The 19,204-nt window shown below is 28.0% G+C and overlaps 1 protein-coding gene across 1 annotated transcript; it reads left to right on the top strand.

Moving 5' to 3' along the window:
* Positions 1-467: 467 nt before the first annotated feature.
* Positions 468-17,795, top strand: LOC113377198 (chromosome-associated kinesin KIF4A-like). Its single transcript, XM_026617465.1, has 10 exons — positions 468-693; positions 845-1,017; positions 1,384-1,658; positions 2,475-2,683; positions 3,531-3,706; positions 3,875-4,003; positions 4,140-4,485; positions 4,606-4,889; positions 5,785-5,839; positions 17,671-17,795. Exons 1-10 carry the CDS (start codon positions 468-470, stop codon positions 17,793-17,795), a joined length of 1,998 nt encoding a protein of 665 aa, XP_026473250.1.
* The last annotated feature ends 1,409 nt before the right edge of the window (positions 17,796-19,204 follow it).

Raw genomic sequence — 19,204 nt, 5'->3', positions numbered from 1 at the left:
AATATTGAAGTGACGGGACCGCCATCAAAGCCATGAGTGCTTGTTGAATGATTATTCCAATAAAATTGAAAAGTAATAGGTAGTATTTGTTTCCAAAAGATTCACTGATACATGCCCCGAGCGGCAGAAGAAAAATGATTAACAGTTTACGACATTGAACAATTACCGACATTTCTTTTGCATCAAAAGCAATTTTATTGACCATAAACGAGTGCATCACTTTAATTAAGCATTTTATTTTTTTTATTTAATTTTATTGTCGTGGCAAAATTATTTTATTTTAGATTTTGAAATAATTAATTTAGTGCCATGGTTAAGGTAAGCTAATCTTCTTATAACAAATAGCAAGCATATTCATTAAAATATATTATGATATTTTATAACTTACGCATCTTCATAAATAAAATATAATAGAATATCTCATATAAGATCTGCACCTGCTCAAACGATTTTTGAAAAAATTTCAGATGGCTGATTCTGCTGTTAGTGTACAGGTGGCTTTAAGGATAAGGCCTTTAGTCAAATCCGAAATTTCTAAAGGATATGTTAAATGCCTCGAAACAGTGCCAAATAAACCTCAAGTTTTAATAAAAAATCATTCTTTTACTTACAACCATGTATTTCCACCAGAAGTTTCGCAAGCTCAATTTTATGACACTGCTGTGAAGGGTTTAGTTGATGGATTGTTTAAGGGTAATTTATTTCTACTAGAATTTAATTTTGACATAACATAACTTTGGTGTAGGTGAATTTATCTCTCATCTATAATCCCAAATTCTATTTTTATCTTCAGTATCTTTACTTTATTATTTATTATTTTGTTCAATCTAAAAATATATTTTAGGCTACAATGTGACAATATTAGCTTATGGTCAGACTGGCTCCGGAAAAACTCATTCCATGGGCATGGCTTATTCAGGTGGACCAGTCGAGGAGATGGGTGTTATACCAAGAGCAGTAAAAGACATTTTTCAAAAAATTTCAACTCTGACGGAGCAATATTATTTTCAATTACAAGTTAGATCAATATAAACTACTTTCCAAATATTAAAGTAATAAATTTAAAGTGTATTGTTAAGGAGCATATGGGGTTTAAATGAGAATTAAAATTTAAAAGCCATAACCTTTTTACACTGTAATTAGAGTTTATTTGAATACCCATAAATGGTCAGAAATTAAACATGTCAGATTTTCAAAATCTTTGCATTGTGTTTGTACTTCTATATGTTTGGTTGAATATAATTGTTCTGCACTCCTTAGGAGTGGATATGGATTGCTATTTAATATAATTTGCTTTTAGAAATCATAATAGTTTATGAAATTGTAAACATAATAATAACAGTAAGTCATTTATTCAGTAAAGTATTTTCTCATGTTCTACAGGTATCATTTATGGAATTATATCAAGAACAATTATTTGATCTTTTATCAAAATCAAATAGAGATCAAAGTATAGTTGATATCAGAGAAGATCAACAAAAAAGAATTGTAATTCCTGGATTAACCGAAATTGAAGTACGTAATGCAAAAGATACATTAGATTGTTTAATTAGAGGATATCGTCGCAGAGCTGTAGGTGCAACTGCAATGAACAGTCAATCCAGTAGAAGTCATGCAATATTCACTATCCATATACAACAGCGAAAAATCAGCGATAAGTAAGTAATAGTCAGTAAAAGAAAAAAGCTTTACGTATTATTTTTTTGTTATTTAAAACTGGATCTAGTAATGATGAATGAAAATAATGGTTTTTGAATTGAAAATTATTTTAGTTCACCATGCTTGTCGCTTCGAAACCATACATACAAAGCATTTGTGCGAAAATTATGCGTGTGTAATGTTAGCGTTTTTTTGGATCTTCTGTTGACGTTTTCACAAAAACGATTGAACTGATTTCCTAACTTCAAATGCCATTGTATGTAATTTGGTAAGGACTAGCATTGATTAGTTTTGTGCGACGTTTGCGATCATAGTTTTAAAGAACATAATAAAATATTATGGTCCTGCGACAAGAGGTTTAATTTTAATAAATTCATCAAAGTTTGAAAAAATTTAATACCAGCTTCTCTCTAGGTCCATTATTCCACATTTAAATGTCTAAATATTTCCTTTTTATTACTAGAAATAGTCTAACAAGTTGCAAGTTCCATTCGGTAGACTTGGCAGGATCTTTATGGTCCTGCGACATGAGGTTTAATTTTAATAAATTCATCAAAGTTTGAAAAAATTTGATACCAGCTTCTCTCTAGGTCGATTATTCCACATTTAAATGTCTAAATATTTCCTTTTTATTACTAGAAATAGTCTAACAAGTTGCAAGTTCCATTCGGTAGACTTGGCAGGATCTTTATGGTCCTGCGACATGAGGTTTAATTTTAATAAATTCATCAAAGTTTGAAAAAATTTGATACCAGCTTCTCTCTAGGTCGATTATTCCACATTTAAATGTCTAAATATTTCCTTTTTATTACTAGAAATAGTCTAACAAGTTGCAAGTTACATTTGGTAGACTTGGCAGGATCTGAAAGAGCAAATAAAACAAAAGCAACTGGTAATCGCTTCCGAGAAAGTGTAAAAATTAATAAAGGATTGTTAGCTCTGGGTAATGTCATATCAAGATTGGGCGAGGGCTGTACGGGTTTCATAGGTTATCGTGACAGCAAATTAACAAGACTACTACAAGGTAAACTAAAACTTTAATTATTACATATTTATATATATATATATATATATATATATATATATTGTTACGAATGTGTGGGTGAGGATCCACACACAGATATAAAATAAGACATGAATACTCCACTCCCTATACGCATATACGAGTAAAAACCATGTCACTGATGAGTGTGTTCGAAGGCCTGTGGGGTAGTTAGTCTAGGAACAATCTAGACTCTAGAAGTAGTCGTAGTCTTGGGCTAGTCGTTGTCGAGGGTGTGAGTTGCCTGCAGGGCTTCAGAGTCGGCAAGCGTGCGGTCAACCGCACGAAAGTGTTAATCAAAATGTTTATACGAGTAGTGTGATTCTAGAGAACGTTATGGGGCGCAGCGTTTCGGGAGCTGTCGCCGAACCGAAAGTAGACTTATTGTTAGTGTAATTAGAAAATGTGATTGTTAAGTTAGTGAATCGGGCCCGATATATGGACAGGTTATGGACACGAATCAAGTCGTTAAAGGCTTATATATATATATATATATATATATATATATATATATATATTCCATTTTCAATTGAAAATATAGATCAAAATATGTTTCCAATTGAAAATAAGCCCATCTCGGGCACTGCGGTGTGAAATGGAAATGGGAAAAACTCTCACACTACTTCTTCCCTGAATCGAGTTGGAGTTTAACTCAGCTCACGGACCTGCCCTAGGGCAGAGCACTCATTATTATTATTATTATATATATATATATCGTACGGATATATACGGCATCCGATTCCGACATACAAGTTGTTTTGATACGAGTTTCAGTCATTCCGAATCGTTCATATCTGTTTGTCATGTGTGATATATTTTCAATTTCTAGATTCTCTTGGGGGCAATGCGGTTACATTAATGATAGCTTGTGTAAGCCCAGCGGATTACAACATAGAAGAAATAATGAGCACGTTACGATATGCAAATAGAGCAAACAAAATAAAAAATAAACCAATTGTAAATAAAGAGCACAAAAATGAACTTGTACTGAAATCGAGACAAGAGGTTACAACATTTTGCACAATAATTTACTTATGTATATGTATATATATATATATATATATATATATTATATATCATTAAGAAAAATTAAGAAACTTGAAAAAATTCTAAAAGATTATTATTTATTTATATAATACATACACATTATATACATTATTACATTAATTTCAGATAAAGGATAATAATTTATTGAAAGCATTAGATTCATTAGATGATGAAACTAAGGGAGAGTTAAGCACAAGTGAAAGATCATGTAATATTCGTTTACATACAATTAAAGAAAGCATAGATGAAGTGCAGGTTTGTTTTCATATTTTATATCACTGACAGTTCAAAAAACTCTGCTTCTAATGATAAGTTTGAGAGTGATTTTTGAAATATAAAAGTATAGAATAACATGTTTATTAAAATGAGACAGTCTTAAATCCATTTTTAGAAAACACTAATAAAAGTTTATACTCATATTTTGGACCATGGTATTGAAAAAAGACCTGTATCAGAAGTGTCCTGTGAAAGCAGTGGTTTTCAAGAAGATGTTCACTTAGAATCATCTGAAAGCATTACTGACCTTGATGTAAAGGAACAACAAGATAACCATTTATCTCAGCAGGCAGCTTTAACAACAGGGCTCCAACAATTAAATAAGGAATTGGCTTCGAAGCGAACATTAGTGGCACAAGTTGCACAAAAAGTGAATATGCCAATACCTGAACCTAAATATGCTCCAAAAGACTTATTTGATATGATTGCTGACCCAAGGCGTTCAGTTGATGCCCATAATGGTATTATTACAATCAAATATATTAATCTGATATTTTTATAGCAACAAAAATATGTAAATATGTGAAAAGATACAATGTTAGTATGGGAAAGTTAAAATAATTTTCATTGTATCTGCTTAGAGCGCGGTACTGAACTGGAGAATCAGCTAACAGAAGCAGTGGCGAAAGTTGCTCAATATCAACAGGAAATGGATAAGCTACGCGAGCAACATAGACATGAATTGGCTGAATTAATGACAGCTGAAAAAAAGGCTCAGAAAATGAAAAAAGATCCAGATCATCTTAAGCTGGATTTCGAGCCAATGAGTTCATCAGAAAGTGATGATGAGGTTTATGCAGATTCCGCTAAAAAAGATCCTGATTTTAGACTAACGCCTATGTATAAGCAAGTCCGGTTAGTGAAGGTGAGTGAAATCATATTAATCAGTGAACATTTTTACTTTTGATTATTTAAAATGAGTGATTTTTTTTTTACAATAATATTTGGGTTAAATAATGCTTAAAATTTATGACCGTACTGGATTTATGAGAGTCTGGGAACACAAAGCAAAAGCTTTGTGCATCTTGTTTCTCCAAATTAAATTAAAATTAAAGCATGAGATATACATAAATATCAATATTCTCAATTACTCTCTAATATATTAGCAAATTAGTTGGCAGTGGTTTTCTCTCTCCGATGGTATCAATTGATTTTTTAGGTTTGCTCACGTAGTTGAAATATAAAAACTTTTTGTTATTGGATAGCAGACAAAAAAAACGGCAGTGTAAAAATTGGTTTGATAAATTTTGTTCTGGTAATTTTTCACTCAAATATGAAAACGCTCTGGTCGTCCAACTTGTCTGAATAAAAAATTGATTACAAAAGTGATCTAAATTCACAAAACGAAATGGTGATTTATTCCATTATTGGCATCACATATTTTTGGCCACTCAACAAAAATTACTAGACCATATAATGCTGACCTTGCCTTTTTTTATTACTTTTGGTTTTGATCTTTACAAAACTCCTTTAATGCTAAACAATTCAATGATTATTCTTGAATCAGTTTTTGTTAATAATAACCAGAAGTTTTTAGAAGTGGGATTATGCTTGCTTGAAGTAGCTTAAAAGATGACAAAAATCAGTGATAAAAATAGACAATGCATTTCAGAATAAAGTTATTTAGTTTCATAAAAAAAATGTTGATTTTCTTCCGCACTTAATTTAGTTGCCAACTTGATATTATATAATCATGTTTATAATTTTTTTTTGAAAAACTTTCCTTTTGGTCAATTATTCCTTTTTTTGCTCATATACAGAAACTGCCAAGGCATAAGCGAGTGTCAGCAGATGTAAGCCAATGTAGCTGTAAAGGTAAATGTGAAAACAGATTATGTGGTTGTCGCAAAAACAACAGGAAATGTTACAGGAAATGCAAGTGCTCAAAAGAAAACTGCAAAAATATGTAATAACACCAAATCCGATACTAGTGAATGCAGGTGATATGTTTTTTCTTAAATATAAGGATATATCCTTATATTTAAGAAAAAACATATCATTTCATATATGAAATGAGTAATAAGACTGACAATATTTTCAAGATTAATAATTACCTGTTTTAATGCCATATTATTACTTAAAAGGCTGAATTAGATGTTTAATAATTTAGTATAGAAGAATCAACATTTAAATGAGAAATAATTATAAGTAATTTCATGAATTTCTTCCTAGATTGAAATAATTAGAAACAAAAAATGAATTGTTGATCTAATACATTCCATTGATTTTAAATTTCTAAAAATAATTATTTAATGTTTATTATAGGTTATTAATATAATATTAAATTAGTATTGCTTGTTATTGTAGATTTAATTTTTTTCTTAACGCAAAGGCTCGTTTTACGAAAAATGTATATATAGTTAAAATAGTGTATAGAAAATTTACATACAGCTAACAATTTTAAAATGTAACTTGAAATTTTTACTATAAATAATATATGCATATAAAAGGTGCAAAGCAATGGTTTTAAAGGTCTTTTTGAAAGATTAGGTTTTGATTAGTTTTTAGTATTTTGATATCAAACTGTATATATGTAATAGTTAATAAAAATAAATCTATTTTATTAAATGTATTGTTTTTGTTAAGTTCTTTTGATGTCTGTTCGCCGATTCAACAAAATCCAGGTCTATGGAATTTCATTGTTTAGTTTCAAATGCTTGTCAGGTGAGCAATTTATCAATAATTATTGAATTAAATCATACTAAAAAAAAACTTCTTCAAATCGACCAAAAATGGTTTAAATAAGAATTACATTTTTATAGGTTTAAAGAAATTCATATAGGTAAAACATTAATTTCAGTATCTGTTTAGTTTTTTTTTTCTTCAAATAACACTTAATATTTAGTATTAGATTCAATTTCTAAAGTATAACTGTACTTTTGATTTGATTTATAGATTTAGTGGAGAAAAGTTATATTGAAAAAAATTATCTACTTAGAAGAGGAATCAGTGCCGACATACTTTTAGTATGATAACACAAGAGCTATATGACAAGCATCATAATGAAATGGTTAACAATGTTATATGTAAATAAGCATGTGTTTTAAAAATAAGTTTTTATAATCACAAAAATGTGAATAAAACATTTATATAAACAGCACTAAATGAATGTTAATCAAACTCTTAAAAAAAGCTTAATAATTTTTGCTTCTTTATTTTATTTCCTTCCCATAGAGACGATTAAATTAGACAGAAATTCAGCAATCCTGAACCGATTTTAAAAAATTGAAAAGTATCAGTTGGAAATCGTGCTAATTAGTTTCTCGTAAAGATCGGCGGGGTCGTTTTTTCGTAATCAATTGTTAGTTTTTTGAGGATTTCATTATATATATATATATATATATATATATAGCCCATGGTTTTAACCAATATCTTAAAAAATCATTAAAGTTTGAAATTAATGTTATGACGATTATTTACACATATCGTGAAGTTCATGCAACTTGCCTTCAGACAAAATGCCACTTTCTCCTAGTTAAAACTCGTTTTATTAGCAGAACATCGATTGGTGATTGAAAACTAGAAAAATAAGACAACTAAAAGGAGACTATTCAAATAACTGTTATTAAACGGATATAATAATACATTAACTTATTATTATGTTTCGAAATATTTATTAAATGAGTATACTGTATAATGAAACATAGTAAAACCTACCATTGATTTCGTTATTCACATCATTAGTACTTTCTGTCAAATATTTGTTGGATTACATCATAGATAAACAAGTATAAATGGATTATATATATATATATATATATATATATATATATATATATATAAGGTAAGGGGCCCAGTTTCTGACCTTTTTAGAGTGACGGTGGAGGTTAAACTATAATAATTAATATAAAACTTAACTTAATGAAGAAAATTATAATTTTATCTATTAGTTTAGGATTTTTAAAATAAAGTAATGTGCATAAAAAAATTATTTGAACTAAATTTATATTTTAAATTGACGTTTTAAAAATTGACATTAAGAGCTCCAGTTTCTGACCCTCAGAATTCTTCGTGTTGCAGTTTCTGACCCTGACCGTAGCCCAATTTCTGACCCTCAAATTTAATCATGATTAGGTTATGAAGTGCTTACTAATTTTAAATAAACTGAAATTATTATTAAAATAAATAAATTAAATATTTATTCTAAAAATATACAGTTTGTTAAAATTTAACGTATAAATAGTTCAAGTCTTGTTATAACATATTACACAAACAAAAAAATTAAAATTAATTATTTAAATTACTTGGACTTTTTTTTATTTTAAGAGCTTTTTGTTTCTTTTTTTCTTCAAGTTTTTCTTTTTTAATTATTTTTTCTGCCTCCTTGATGGCTTTATTTTTGGACCTTTCAGCTTTTTTCAATTCTTTTTCTTCTTCTAATTTTCATTTAATTAATTGTAATTGTATAATTGTATAATAATAAAAATATTAGTAAACTAAAACAGTCATAATTTAAGCGTTGATAAAACTGACATTTTTTTATTAATAATTTTATCACTTAAAAGATGTATTTACAAGATTTAAATACAATCTTTCATTTATACCAATGAATATTAAATGTAAATTAATCACTTTACTACGAAAAATAGTAAAAAAATATAAGATAACAATAAATATTATTATTTTTACATTTAATGAACAAGTGACTAAAAACATGTAAAAGATAACCTAGCTTTTAAAAGTTAGAATTGTAGGGTCAACAACTGTGACATACACTTAAAATTGAGCCTAGTTATTGACCCTCAAATTTCAGTAATAAAACTAAATTTAATATGTTTTATAAATATTTTAAAATGAATTTTAATTAATTATTGACTTATTTGTATATTTTTAGTTAGATTTTCGTACTTACATCATAATTAGTGCACGAACTCAATTGTCGTAGCTCCTTACATAAACTGTTTAGACTAAAGCTAAAAAATGGCTTCCACAGTCACTTTTGGTTTAAAAAATTTTTTTTATTTAGTTAATATTTTTTATATTTTTTTAATTGACATTAATGAGGCATAGAATAAATTACTGTCAATTAAGAAAAAAATTATTTTCACATTAAATGTATAGTTTTTTAATTAATTCCAAAAAAAGTTGAAAAGGTCAGAAACTGGGCCAGGGTCAATAACTGGGTCTTTTACCTGATATATATATATATATATATATATATATATATATATATTTTGTAGAGTTTCGAACAAGAATCCAAAAATAATACAAAATAAAAAAACAAGAAAAGTTTTTAATAAACAATTTCTTTATTTAATTATTTGTTTACTGTCAACGTTTCGGAACTAGGTACGTTCCATCTTCAGGACATCTGTCAAGAAACATGATCTTGATAAGATTTAAGCAAACAATATGTTTAAGAATAGAAAATAGATTCTTCTTAAATAATAAATTAATTGTAACAAATAATAATGTACAGAAATATGATAATATGATCAAAATGAAAATGATAAAAATAAATGAGTGGATTATCAGAACAGGATATTAAAAATGATAGAAATTTTTTTTTTGAAAGTTATGGAAAATTTTTTTAAGAAAGGATTAATGATAAAATTGAATTAATTACCTGTATGTTTGAATATACGTTAGCACTTTTTCACTAAACAAGAATTTTTGACAAAAAATGAATTTGTGAGTTATTTTTCCGCCGAATAGTTAACTTTTGTAAATCAAAATTACTAAAAGTGTTGTCTTTTTTAAAATTATTATTTGAAAACAAATAATATTGTTTTTTCGATGTTATACTATTGGCTTTTGGAAGCGAACTAACTGATTCTACATCAATTAAAAAATTTGTATGACTTTAAAACATTTTTATTTTTTCCATACGTTTCGACACATTGTTTTGTGTCATCTTCAGTGGACTATGTAATTGAATTAATCCTAATTATTTCATATTATAAATGTTCACAATGCACAATCCTAATTATTTCATTTTATAAATGTTCACAATGCAACAAAAAACCAATCTTTGTCATTTTAAATTGAACCATATATAAATTTTTGAATGAGATTTTTTATGAATTTGTAAAGTACATCACGCCGTACATTTCTGTGCTCCGATGCATTGTGAACATTTATAATATGAAATAATTAGGATTAATTCAATTACATAGTCCACTGAAGATGACACAAAACAATGTGTCGAAACGTATGGAAAAAATAAAAATGTTTTAAAGTCATACAAATTTTTTAATTGATGTATTGCCCTGAAAACTGAATATCATATATATATATATATATATATATATATATATATATATATATATATATATATATATATATATATATATATCAAGATGTTGAATCAGTGCACGTGAATAAAACTCTGTAATTCTTATTACATCAAATAAATTGGTTTTAGTAATTGTTACTACTGCTTGACATCAAGCTGTCCGAGGCATGTATCGAATCTGAAACTTCTGACTCGATAACTTTTATATATTTTGAATCAGTGCATTATTCACTGCAAAATTCTCGTAATTTTTATTAGATTAACTAAATAAATTAGTTGTAATTTTTGTTACCACTGCTTGATATCAGGCTGTCTAATACGTGTATCGAGTGTGAAACTTCTGGCTCAATAACTTATAATTTTTTAAATCAGTGCATTCGTATAATTGTAATTCTTATTATGTTAAATAAATAAATTAACTTTAGTATTAGTTATTGCTGCTTGATATCAGGCTGTCTAAAACGTTTGTCGAATTTGGAACTTCTGACTGGAAATGATAATTTTTTTTAATTAGTGCATGTATTTAGAATTAAAATTCTTGTAATTCTTATATTAAATAAATAAATAAATTTAGGTATTTTTTTTACTTTTGCTTGATATCAATCTGTCCTAGGCATGTATTGAATTTGAAACTTCTGACTAAACATTTTTATAATTTTTGCATTAGTTAATGTGTATGAAGTTATTCTAATTCTTATTGTATTAAATAAATCAGTTAGTTTTAATTTTTGTTACCTGTTTGTTTTGTTTGCTTGATATCAGGCTGTCTAAAACGTGTGTCGAATTTGGAACTTCGGACTGGAAATGATAATTTTTTGAATTAGCGCATGTATATAAAATTCATGTAATTCTTATATGAAATAAAAAAATAAATTTAGGTATTTTTTTACATCTGCTTGACATCAAACTGTCCAAGGCATGAATAAAGATTGAAACTTGACTGGACATTTTCATAATTTTTAAATTATAATATTATGTATGTATATAAAACTCTCGTAATTTTCATTACATTAAATAAATAAATTAGTCTTAGTATTTGTTACTGCTGCTTGATACCAAGCTGTCGCTGCAGGAGTGAAATGTAAAAAAAAAACTGTGCATTTAAAACATTATTATACCATACATAGTTATATTTGCAAAAACAATGTTGACTAATAAATTTTTGGAACTTGTACAATAATTAAATGTTAAATTTTTGTTTTATAAAATAATTTTCTTGCAAAAAAAAAAATACACAGCCTTGTTCTTGTACAAAATGGCGGCTGGGCAAAAATTTACGGTTTTTGTCAAATTTTACGGACATTATGCAAAAAAAACGTACAAAACATTTCTTTACTTACACAATTTAAATATTTAAACAAATATACATAAGTAACTCATACAAAAATAAATGCGTTTTTTGAAAACGTGAAATACATAACCCTGTTCTGTTGCATGTGCCGCATGCACAAAGACAAAAACTTGTCGCAAATATCAAAATTATTCGGATGTTACACACAAAGTTGTATTTCATTATTAATAAACAATACTTGTTAGTCTCCATTATATATTCATTAAACAATATTAGAAATAAATTCTTTTTCTACTTACCGATTAACGACACCGCCATACACGAGACCGATAGCAAAACTTTTCGCGTCCAAAAACACTATAAATATTCACCACCCGTGGCATCGACATTAATATTTATATTCTCCAACAGTTGATAAACACTTTGATATATATTTTAAATATTGTTGCAATGTATTTACTAAATTATTTAAAATATTATAACACAACGTAAGGAGCACGTCCATCAGTCAGAACCACACTTTGCAAAAGAACGAAACGAACATGAACGAACACGAACGACGAGCGACGAACATAGATAGATCATTTCGATAAATAAATTGAATAAAAGAATTATAAATAGATTTAATGATAAAAGACATATATTTTGTTTATATAATATTGATTTTTAATGATAATAGATAGTTTTTATGCGTTTTGAAGTGTAAATTAAGTGTTTAAATTTGTAGGTTTGAATTTGCCGCCATTACGCAAATAGTGTGTACACTCAACGTCAAAAAATATTATGATTTTGAGCTTAGTTTCATTTTTATGATGCCTCTCTTTTCTATTTCCACCTGATCTGCACCGTGTATTGTAGAAAGGAAGTACACATTCCTTTTGTCTTTCCATCTCATGGCCATCAATCTCTCCTTTCTAAAAGATCTTACGTATCCAGGATTCACTTTTTTTGGATTTTTTATATTAATTGGTAAACCTTTTCTATTAGATCTCACTGTTCCATATGCATCTCTTTTGAAAACCGATAACAATTTGAATAGTTCCACAGAACTGTAAAAATTATCGATAGTGAGGCAATATCCCTTATTTATCAATGGCTTCATCAAACTCATAACGATTTGAGATGATATTGACAAATTTGGGAACTCACTATCGATAATTGTCCCTTTTCCCGTATATAACATCATAGACCACATATTCGCTCAGAGCGTGACTGCAGCGCCCATGCAGCTAACTAAGGCTATCAGTGTGTGGTTTTTATGGGTTTTATATGTTTGTTAAAGAAAAAAGATATTAAATAATTGTTATAAATAATAATAAACATTATACAGTAATAATGTGAACGCTCAATATTTATTGAAATTATTAAATTTACTTCAACGCACCTAAAACATAGTTAAGTGTAATGATTAATTTAAAAAAGAAATGCAGTAAACATTTTTAAGGTTAAGTGCCTTAAAGCATATGTCATGAGCTCGGAATAGTTCTTGATAAAAACAATATAATAATGATAAAAATATTTTATCAATAGAATAAGTAAATAATGAATTAATTTACTCATTTTTTTATTGTTTTTGGTCAAACTAAAGACTTAGACATTATTATAAAGACATGATTTAGGCATTATTATAAAGACAAGACCCATCAAATAAAATTGCAGGAAAAAAACGACTTTAACTTTTCGAGTCTTGTAAATTGAAGGAAATATTACATTATTGCAATATATTACAATATATTGCATTATTTCAGCATTGTATTATTTAAACTGATTGTATAATAAACATTTTACGCCTTTTATTTTTCTTTTAATCACAAAATTACATTTATTATATAATAACATGTAATTAATAGATAAATAATAGTTACACATAATCAATATACAATATATAAATATATATTTATCATTATTTCAGCCTTGTATTACATTGTTTGCAAAACAATTTTTTCTAGTAAGCATTAAATTTTGATAAAATAACAATTTATTGACTTATAATTTTTCTTTTTGCTAAAAAACATAACAATTTTCCAACTATTCACAGTACTCCGAATTGAATTTTTATAACTATAAGGTTATGATACTTACTTTATTCTTCTAACCGCAGCGATCCACTTTTCCCATTGATTTTCTTTCCACTTAGCTGTAGAAAATGTATAGAATTTGCAGTCACTTTTTCTGCTAGTATTTCTACAACCCACTATACAACAGCTTTGGTGGCTTATTTTTAATTATCTTATTTAAATTTGAAATAAACCAATATGTTATGTGTTTTTGTTTAAAATTTCTGTTATAGTAGCTTACTTTAATGCTCAAAGTAGCCACAACGAACGCTTCGGTCGATTTGATTTCCCCTTCCATGCCTTCGCACATAGCCAATACCCAGTTTTCGATACGCACAAGAAGTAACTTTTGATGCCAAATCTTGCACGTTTCATGGGCATATATTGTTTCCAGCTTAGTGCTCCTTTATACAACATTAGGCTTTCGTCAATTGTAATTTTCCCTTGAAGGGTATAAGCAGTTTTAAATTTTTTATTCAGAAAATCATATACAGGCCAAATTTTATTCAGTTTCGGATAAGGATGTAAATCATAATTATAGGTTTCATTATTCATAAAATGTAAATACTTTTTGATCAATTTGAACCGCCTATTGGACATTACTTTGGAAAAAAATGGAGTGGCAATAATAGGGTTTTTCGACCAATACATATTTTCATCTGGCTTGTATACGATACTCATATTTAACACTATTGCAAAAAATATTCGCATTTCTGCTGCTGTGACATTCCAATCCATTACAGCACCAGACGTTGAAGGCTCCGTTCTCTGTTCTTGTATAAAATATACATTTGTTTCTTCAACAATTTTTTCAACCAAATAAATAAAAAATTGCAGAGGTGTGAAAATAATTGCAGAGGTGTTGTTAGCAATGCAACATCTTCATTTATGGAAGAATTTCCCATAAATTCAAAAGGAGTTTGTGGCTGTGGAGTATTTGTACTTATATTAATTTCAGTCCAACCATCAAATTCAATTTCATCATCAAAGTCTAACTCTCTTTCAGATTCCAACCTAATAATCGTTGATGTAGAACTGCAGTCTGAACAATCTAAATCAATCTTCTCAAAATTATGATTTCTTGATAATAAAAAAATTATATAATGGCACATAAATTTTATGGATAAATTGAAATAATTCGGATTCATACTTACCAATTTCTGCGAAACAAAAGCAAATTTAACAAAATATAATTATAACAAAAGTACGTGTGATAGCTACGGAAGTTAAAATCAGAATATATAAATCCTTATCTAATTAGAGATAAAACGCTCGACAGTAATCATTGATTGATTCTCATTATAAATAAGACAATCTTATAACAATAACATGTTCCTTGATGGATATTTAGACATGCGTTTTTAAGAGTTCATTAATCATACCAAAAGTCGTTAAAGTTCATTTTCTTATATATACAATAGATAATTCAACTGTTATTATCATATCTAAACTAAACATATCCAAATATATAGTCATCGTAGGCTTTTTATCGCATAACACTTAAACAAAAGTTTTGGCGAGCTATTTAGGTATTTACATAAAATTTGTCAACAGTCTAAAATAAAGTTAATACGTTTAGTAATAATTATTTAATGTGTAAAAATACATTTTGTTTATATAATATTCAATTATATATTAGTAATGCATTGTTTTGGAGTGTAAATTCAGTTTTTAACTTTGTAATTTTAAATTTGGCGCCTCTTACGCAAATATTGATGTACACTCAACGTCAAAAATTATTAATATTTTCCGCCATTTTAATAATCGTATTGCAAAAATTATTTTTATTTCACTAAAAACTTAAAATAACAATGTTAGTGTATAAATATAGATAATAACTCTTGATTAATTAAATAAAGTAAGTGTAAGTGTCATTTTGCCTTAAATTTCCAATGTCCGACATAATAAAAAATGACATTAAATTTATAAACAATTTAAGTCTGAAATAAATTTTTGTGCAATTTTGAAGTACTCGAACTTGCTGCAATGTTTCTATATCATACAATATTATACATAATTTAATTTAACACAAATTCACCAAATATTCCATTCATCTCGGACAAACGGTTTAAAAGTTACAATAAATTTAATATAAGGTTGACCAATAGGTTGCTGAACAGTAGGTCAAAACTTTGTAAAATCAAATATAGGCATGTGGGGGATCAAATGAAAGGTATCGACGAGCTAAAATCAAATACCATATACACAAATCCAGCAAACCTACAGGGTTCCGTACAAACATCATTTTCAATAGCCAACATCACCCACTTTTGTTTTAACGCAAATTTATAGCACACCGACTTGCTATAAGATTCCAAAACCTTAGACAACATTATAAATCAATTAATTTTGAACAAATTACCCAAATATACCTTTATATTTAAACAAACCGTTCAAAAGTTACAAGCGATATAATAATCAAATTACAACACGTTTATTACTGGCGCGTATAGATTTAAAATTCGTTTCATGTTTTTATTTTAACTCAAGACAATGTATTTTTAATCGACGCCAGTTATTTTAAATTGCCGCTTTTAATTTGGGCGTCAAAAATTCTCTCTGTGACGTCCAGTTTTAGTAATTAGTGGTGGTTAATGGGCATTTTTATCGATATTGATGGAGAAGAAGGGGGATGAAATGTTATTTTGGTGTATAATGTTTTTTTTTTAAACATTCCTGTCGTGGTTTTTCATCATGTCCATTATTACTTTATTATTTGCTATCCACAAGTGTCAGTAGTGTCCCTTTTTTGTAAATATTTCTTAAATGGATTGACAGTGTTTAAATAATTTTTTTTAAATTATTTTTTTTTTATATTGTTTGCTTTTTCATCACAAGATTATTTATAAATTAAAATTTATTTTTTTGATCAGTGGTGTTCTTTTTTTTCTCTTAAAATAATTATTGGTCGTCAGTAGAGTCCCTCTTTGTTTTCAAACTGAGCTTGCTCATCAGTAGAGTCCCTTTGTCCTTTTAAATCGTGTTTGCTCGTCAGTAGAGTCCTTTTTACATTTTTAATTCGTGTTTGCTTATCAGTAGAGTCCTATTTACGTTGTTTTTATTGGTTTGTCATCAGAATGTATTTTATAACGTTGTTTTCATTTTAAGAATTTTTTTTTCTTACATTTTGGTATAAAAATGATCAATTTTAGTATTCGTCGTCATAGTAGACATACTGAAGTCTAATTTGTGTAAATTACAAGTTTGTAGTGCAAACGGTGCGTCCTGCAGAGCTCTCAAAAAACGACACTATCATATATATCATATTTGCTTTATAAAATATTTTTACTAGACAATTGTCATTTTCTTGCAATTTTGGTATGAAAGTTATCAATTTTAGCATTTGTCGTCATAGTGGACATATTGAAGTATAATTTGTAAAAACTACAAGTTTGTAGTACAAACGGTGCGTCCTGCAGAGCTTTCTAAACATGACACTATCATATATATTACATTTGTTTTGTTCGGGGTATTTACTAAAGAATTATTTTTTTCTTACATTTTTAGTATGAAAATTACAAATTTTAGTACTTTTTGTCATAGTAGACATACTGAAGTATAATTTGTGTAAATTACAAGTTAGTAGTACAAACGGTGCGTCCTGAAGAGCTTTCTAAACATGACACTCTCATACATATTACATTTGTTTTGCTCGGGATATTTTTAAAAGAATTATTGTTTTCTTACTTTTTTCGTATAAAAACTATCAATTTTAGTATTTGTCGTCATAGTAGACATACTGAAGTATAAGTTGTGTAAATTAGAAGTTTGTAGTGCAAACAGTGCATCCTGCAGAGCTTTCTAAACATGACACTATCTTATTTATTCAACTTTCTACATTGTTGTATTTTGATTGGAAATTAATTTTTTGCTTATGATTTTGTTAGAAGACTCATTGGTTTCAGTATTTGCTGTCGTAGTAAACATACTAAAGTATAATTTAAATAAATTACAAAGTCGTAGTATAAACGGTGCGTCCTGCAGATCTCTTCAAAAACTACTTTTTAAACAATTCAAATTCTATTCCCACTTGACAGTCTTAGTTATAATTACATTTCCCCAGAATGGGCTCTGTGGGAGGGTGCACAGACCATGGGACAGGGGTTGGGGGTTGTTTTGGATCCAACAGAACACAACAGATTTCATTTCCAAAAGGTTTGCAAAACCAACTTCCGACCGACCGAGTAGTACGACGAGTAATACTACATCCCTCCACCGCCACCCACTCTTACAAACTTGGTAGAAAGAATTATGAGAGTTTTGTTAAAATGTGCATTACTATACTAAATTTAAACAATTTAGCGTATGTTTTGTCATAGTATAGAGGTTGAAGAGTAACTTACTCAAATTACAGTGCTCTTGTACGGTACGGGTACGGGTACAAGTTGTACCCATAGTTCATCCTGAGGAGCTTCCTAAACATCTATATCTATCGACTTCGGTCAACACTATATCGATGTCATTGTTTACAATTATTATTATTATTTTAAAATTTTGCAAGACGACTTATCAATTTTAGTATTTGTTGTCACATTAGACATATTAAGGTATAACTCAACCAAATTGAGTCACAACACACTTGAGTCATAAATACGTCCTGGAGAGCTCATCAAATAACAATCTGTGTTTCTTTTGTATTAATCAGGGAATGTATGTCAGGGAATAAATTATGGATATTTCAATATTTTGTTAGAAGATGTGTCGGTTTTAGTATTTGTCGTCATAGTATATGCATTGAGGAGTATCTTACTCAAATTACAACACTCTAGTATAAACAGGTCATCCTGAGGAGCTTCCTAAACATGTATGTCCATCGATTTCAGTCAATACTATATCGATGTTATTGTTTGCAATTGTTGATAATATTTATTATTTTGCAAGACGACTCATCAAGTTTAGTATTTGTTGTCATACTAGACATATTGAAGAATATTTTGTACAAATTACAAGTTGATAATACAAACGGTGCGTCCTCAACAACTCCTTAAAAATCATTACTAGAAATCGTTAAAAATTATTGCACTGTGTACTTGATTGATAAAAGTATTATTATATCGATATTTTGTATAAAGGGTTATCGATTTTAGTATTTGTAGTCAAAGTAGGCATATTGAAGGTAAATATATTCAATTTACAAATTTGTTGGATAGAAAATGTACACTGAGGGCCGTTTTTCAAAAACGGCATATTCTTTTATCTGAATAAGCAACTTTAGTATTGGTGCAAGTCATTTTTTCAGTAAATTGTTAATAGTTTGAAAATTTCTTAGAAAATGTATTGATTTTAGTATTTGTAGTCATAGTAGACTTATTATTGTATATTATGACCAAGTTTGAAGTCTTAACTATAAATAGTACATTTAAAAAAAAATTTAAACCCCAGACTAATATTTTAATTTTATCAAACTATAGTAAAACATTTTCGGACATTTTGTAAAACTACTTTTTATACTGCAAAATTTCCAAAGAAAGCTTATCGATTTTAGTATTTGTTGTCTTAGTAGACATATTAAGGTATATTATGAGAAAGTTTGAAGTCTTAACTATAATAGTATAGTTACAAAAAAAACCTTAAATCCCAGAGTAATATTTTAATTT

The sequence above is a fragment of the Ctenocephalides felis genome, unplaced genomic scaffold, assembly GCF_003426905.1.
Source record: "Ctenocephalides felis isolate EL2017-DRISC unplaced genomic scaffold, ASM342690v1 CF-g0.4_SCAFFOLD_00131, whole genome shotgun sequence".
NCBI classification, from domain to species: domain Eukaryota; kingdom Metazoa; phylum Arthropoda; class Insecta; order Siphonaptera; family Pulicidae; genus Ctenocephalides; species Ctenocephalides felis.
Note: the sequence above shows the minus strand (reverse complement) of the source record. Positions and strands in the feature narration are given on the sequence as shown.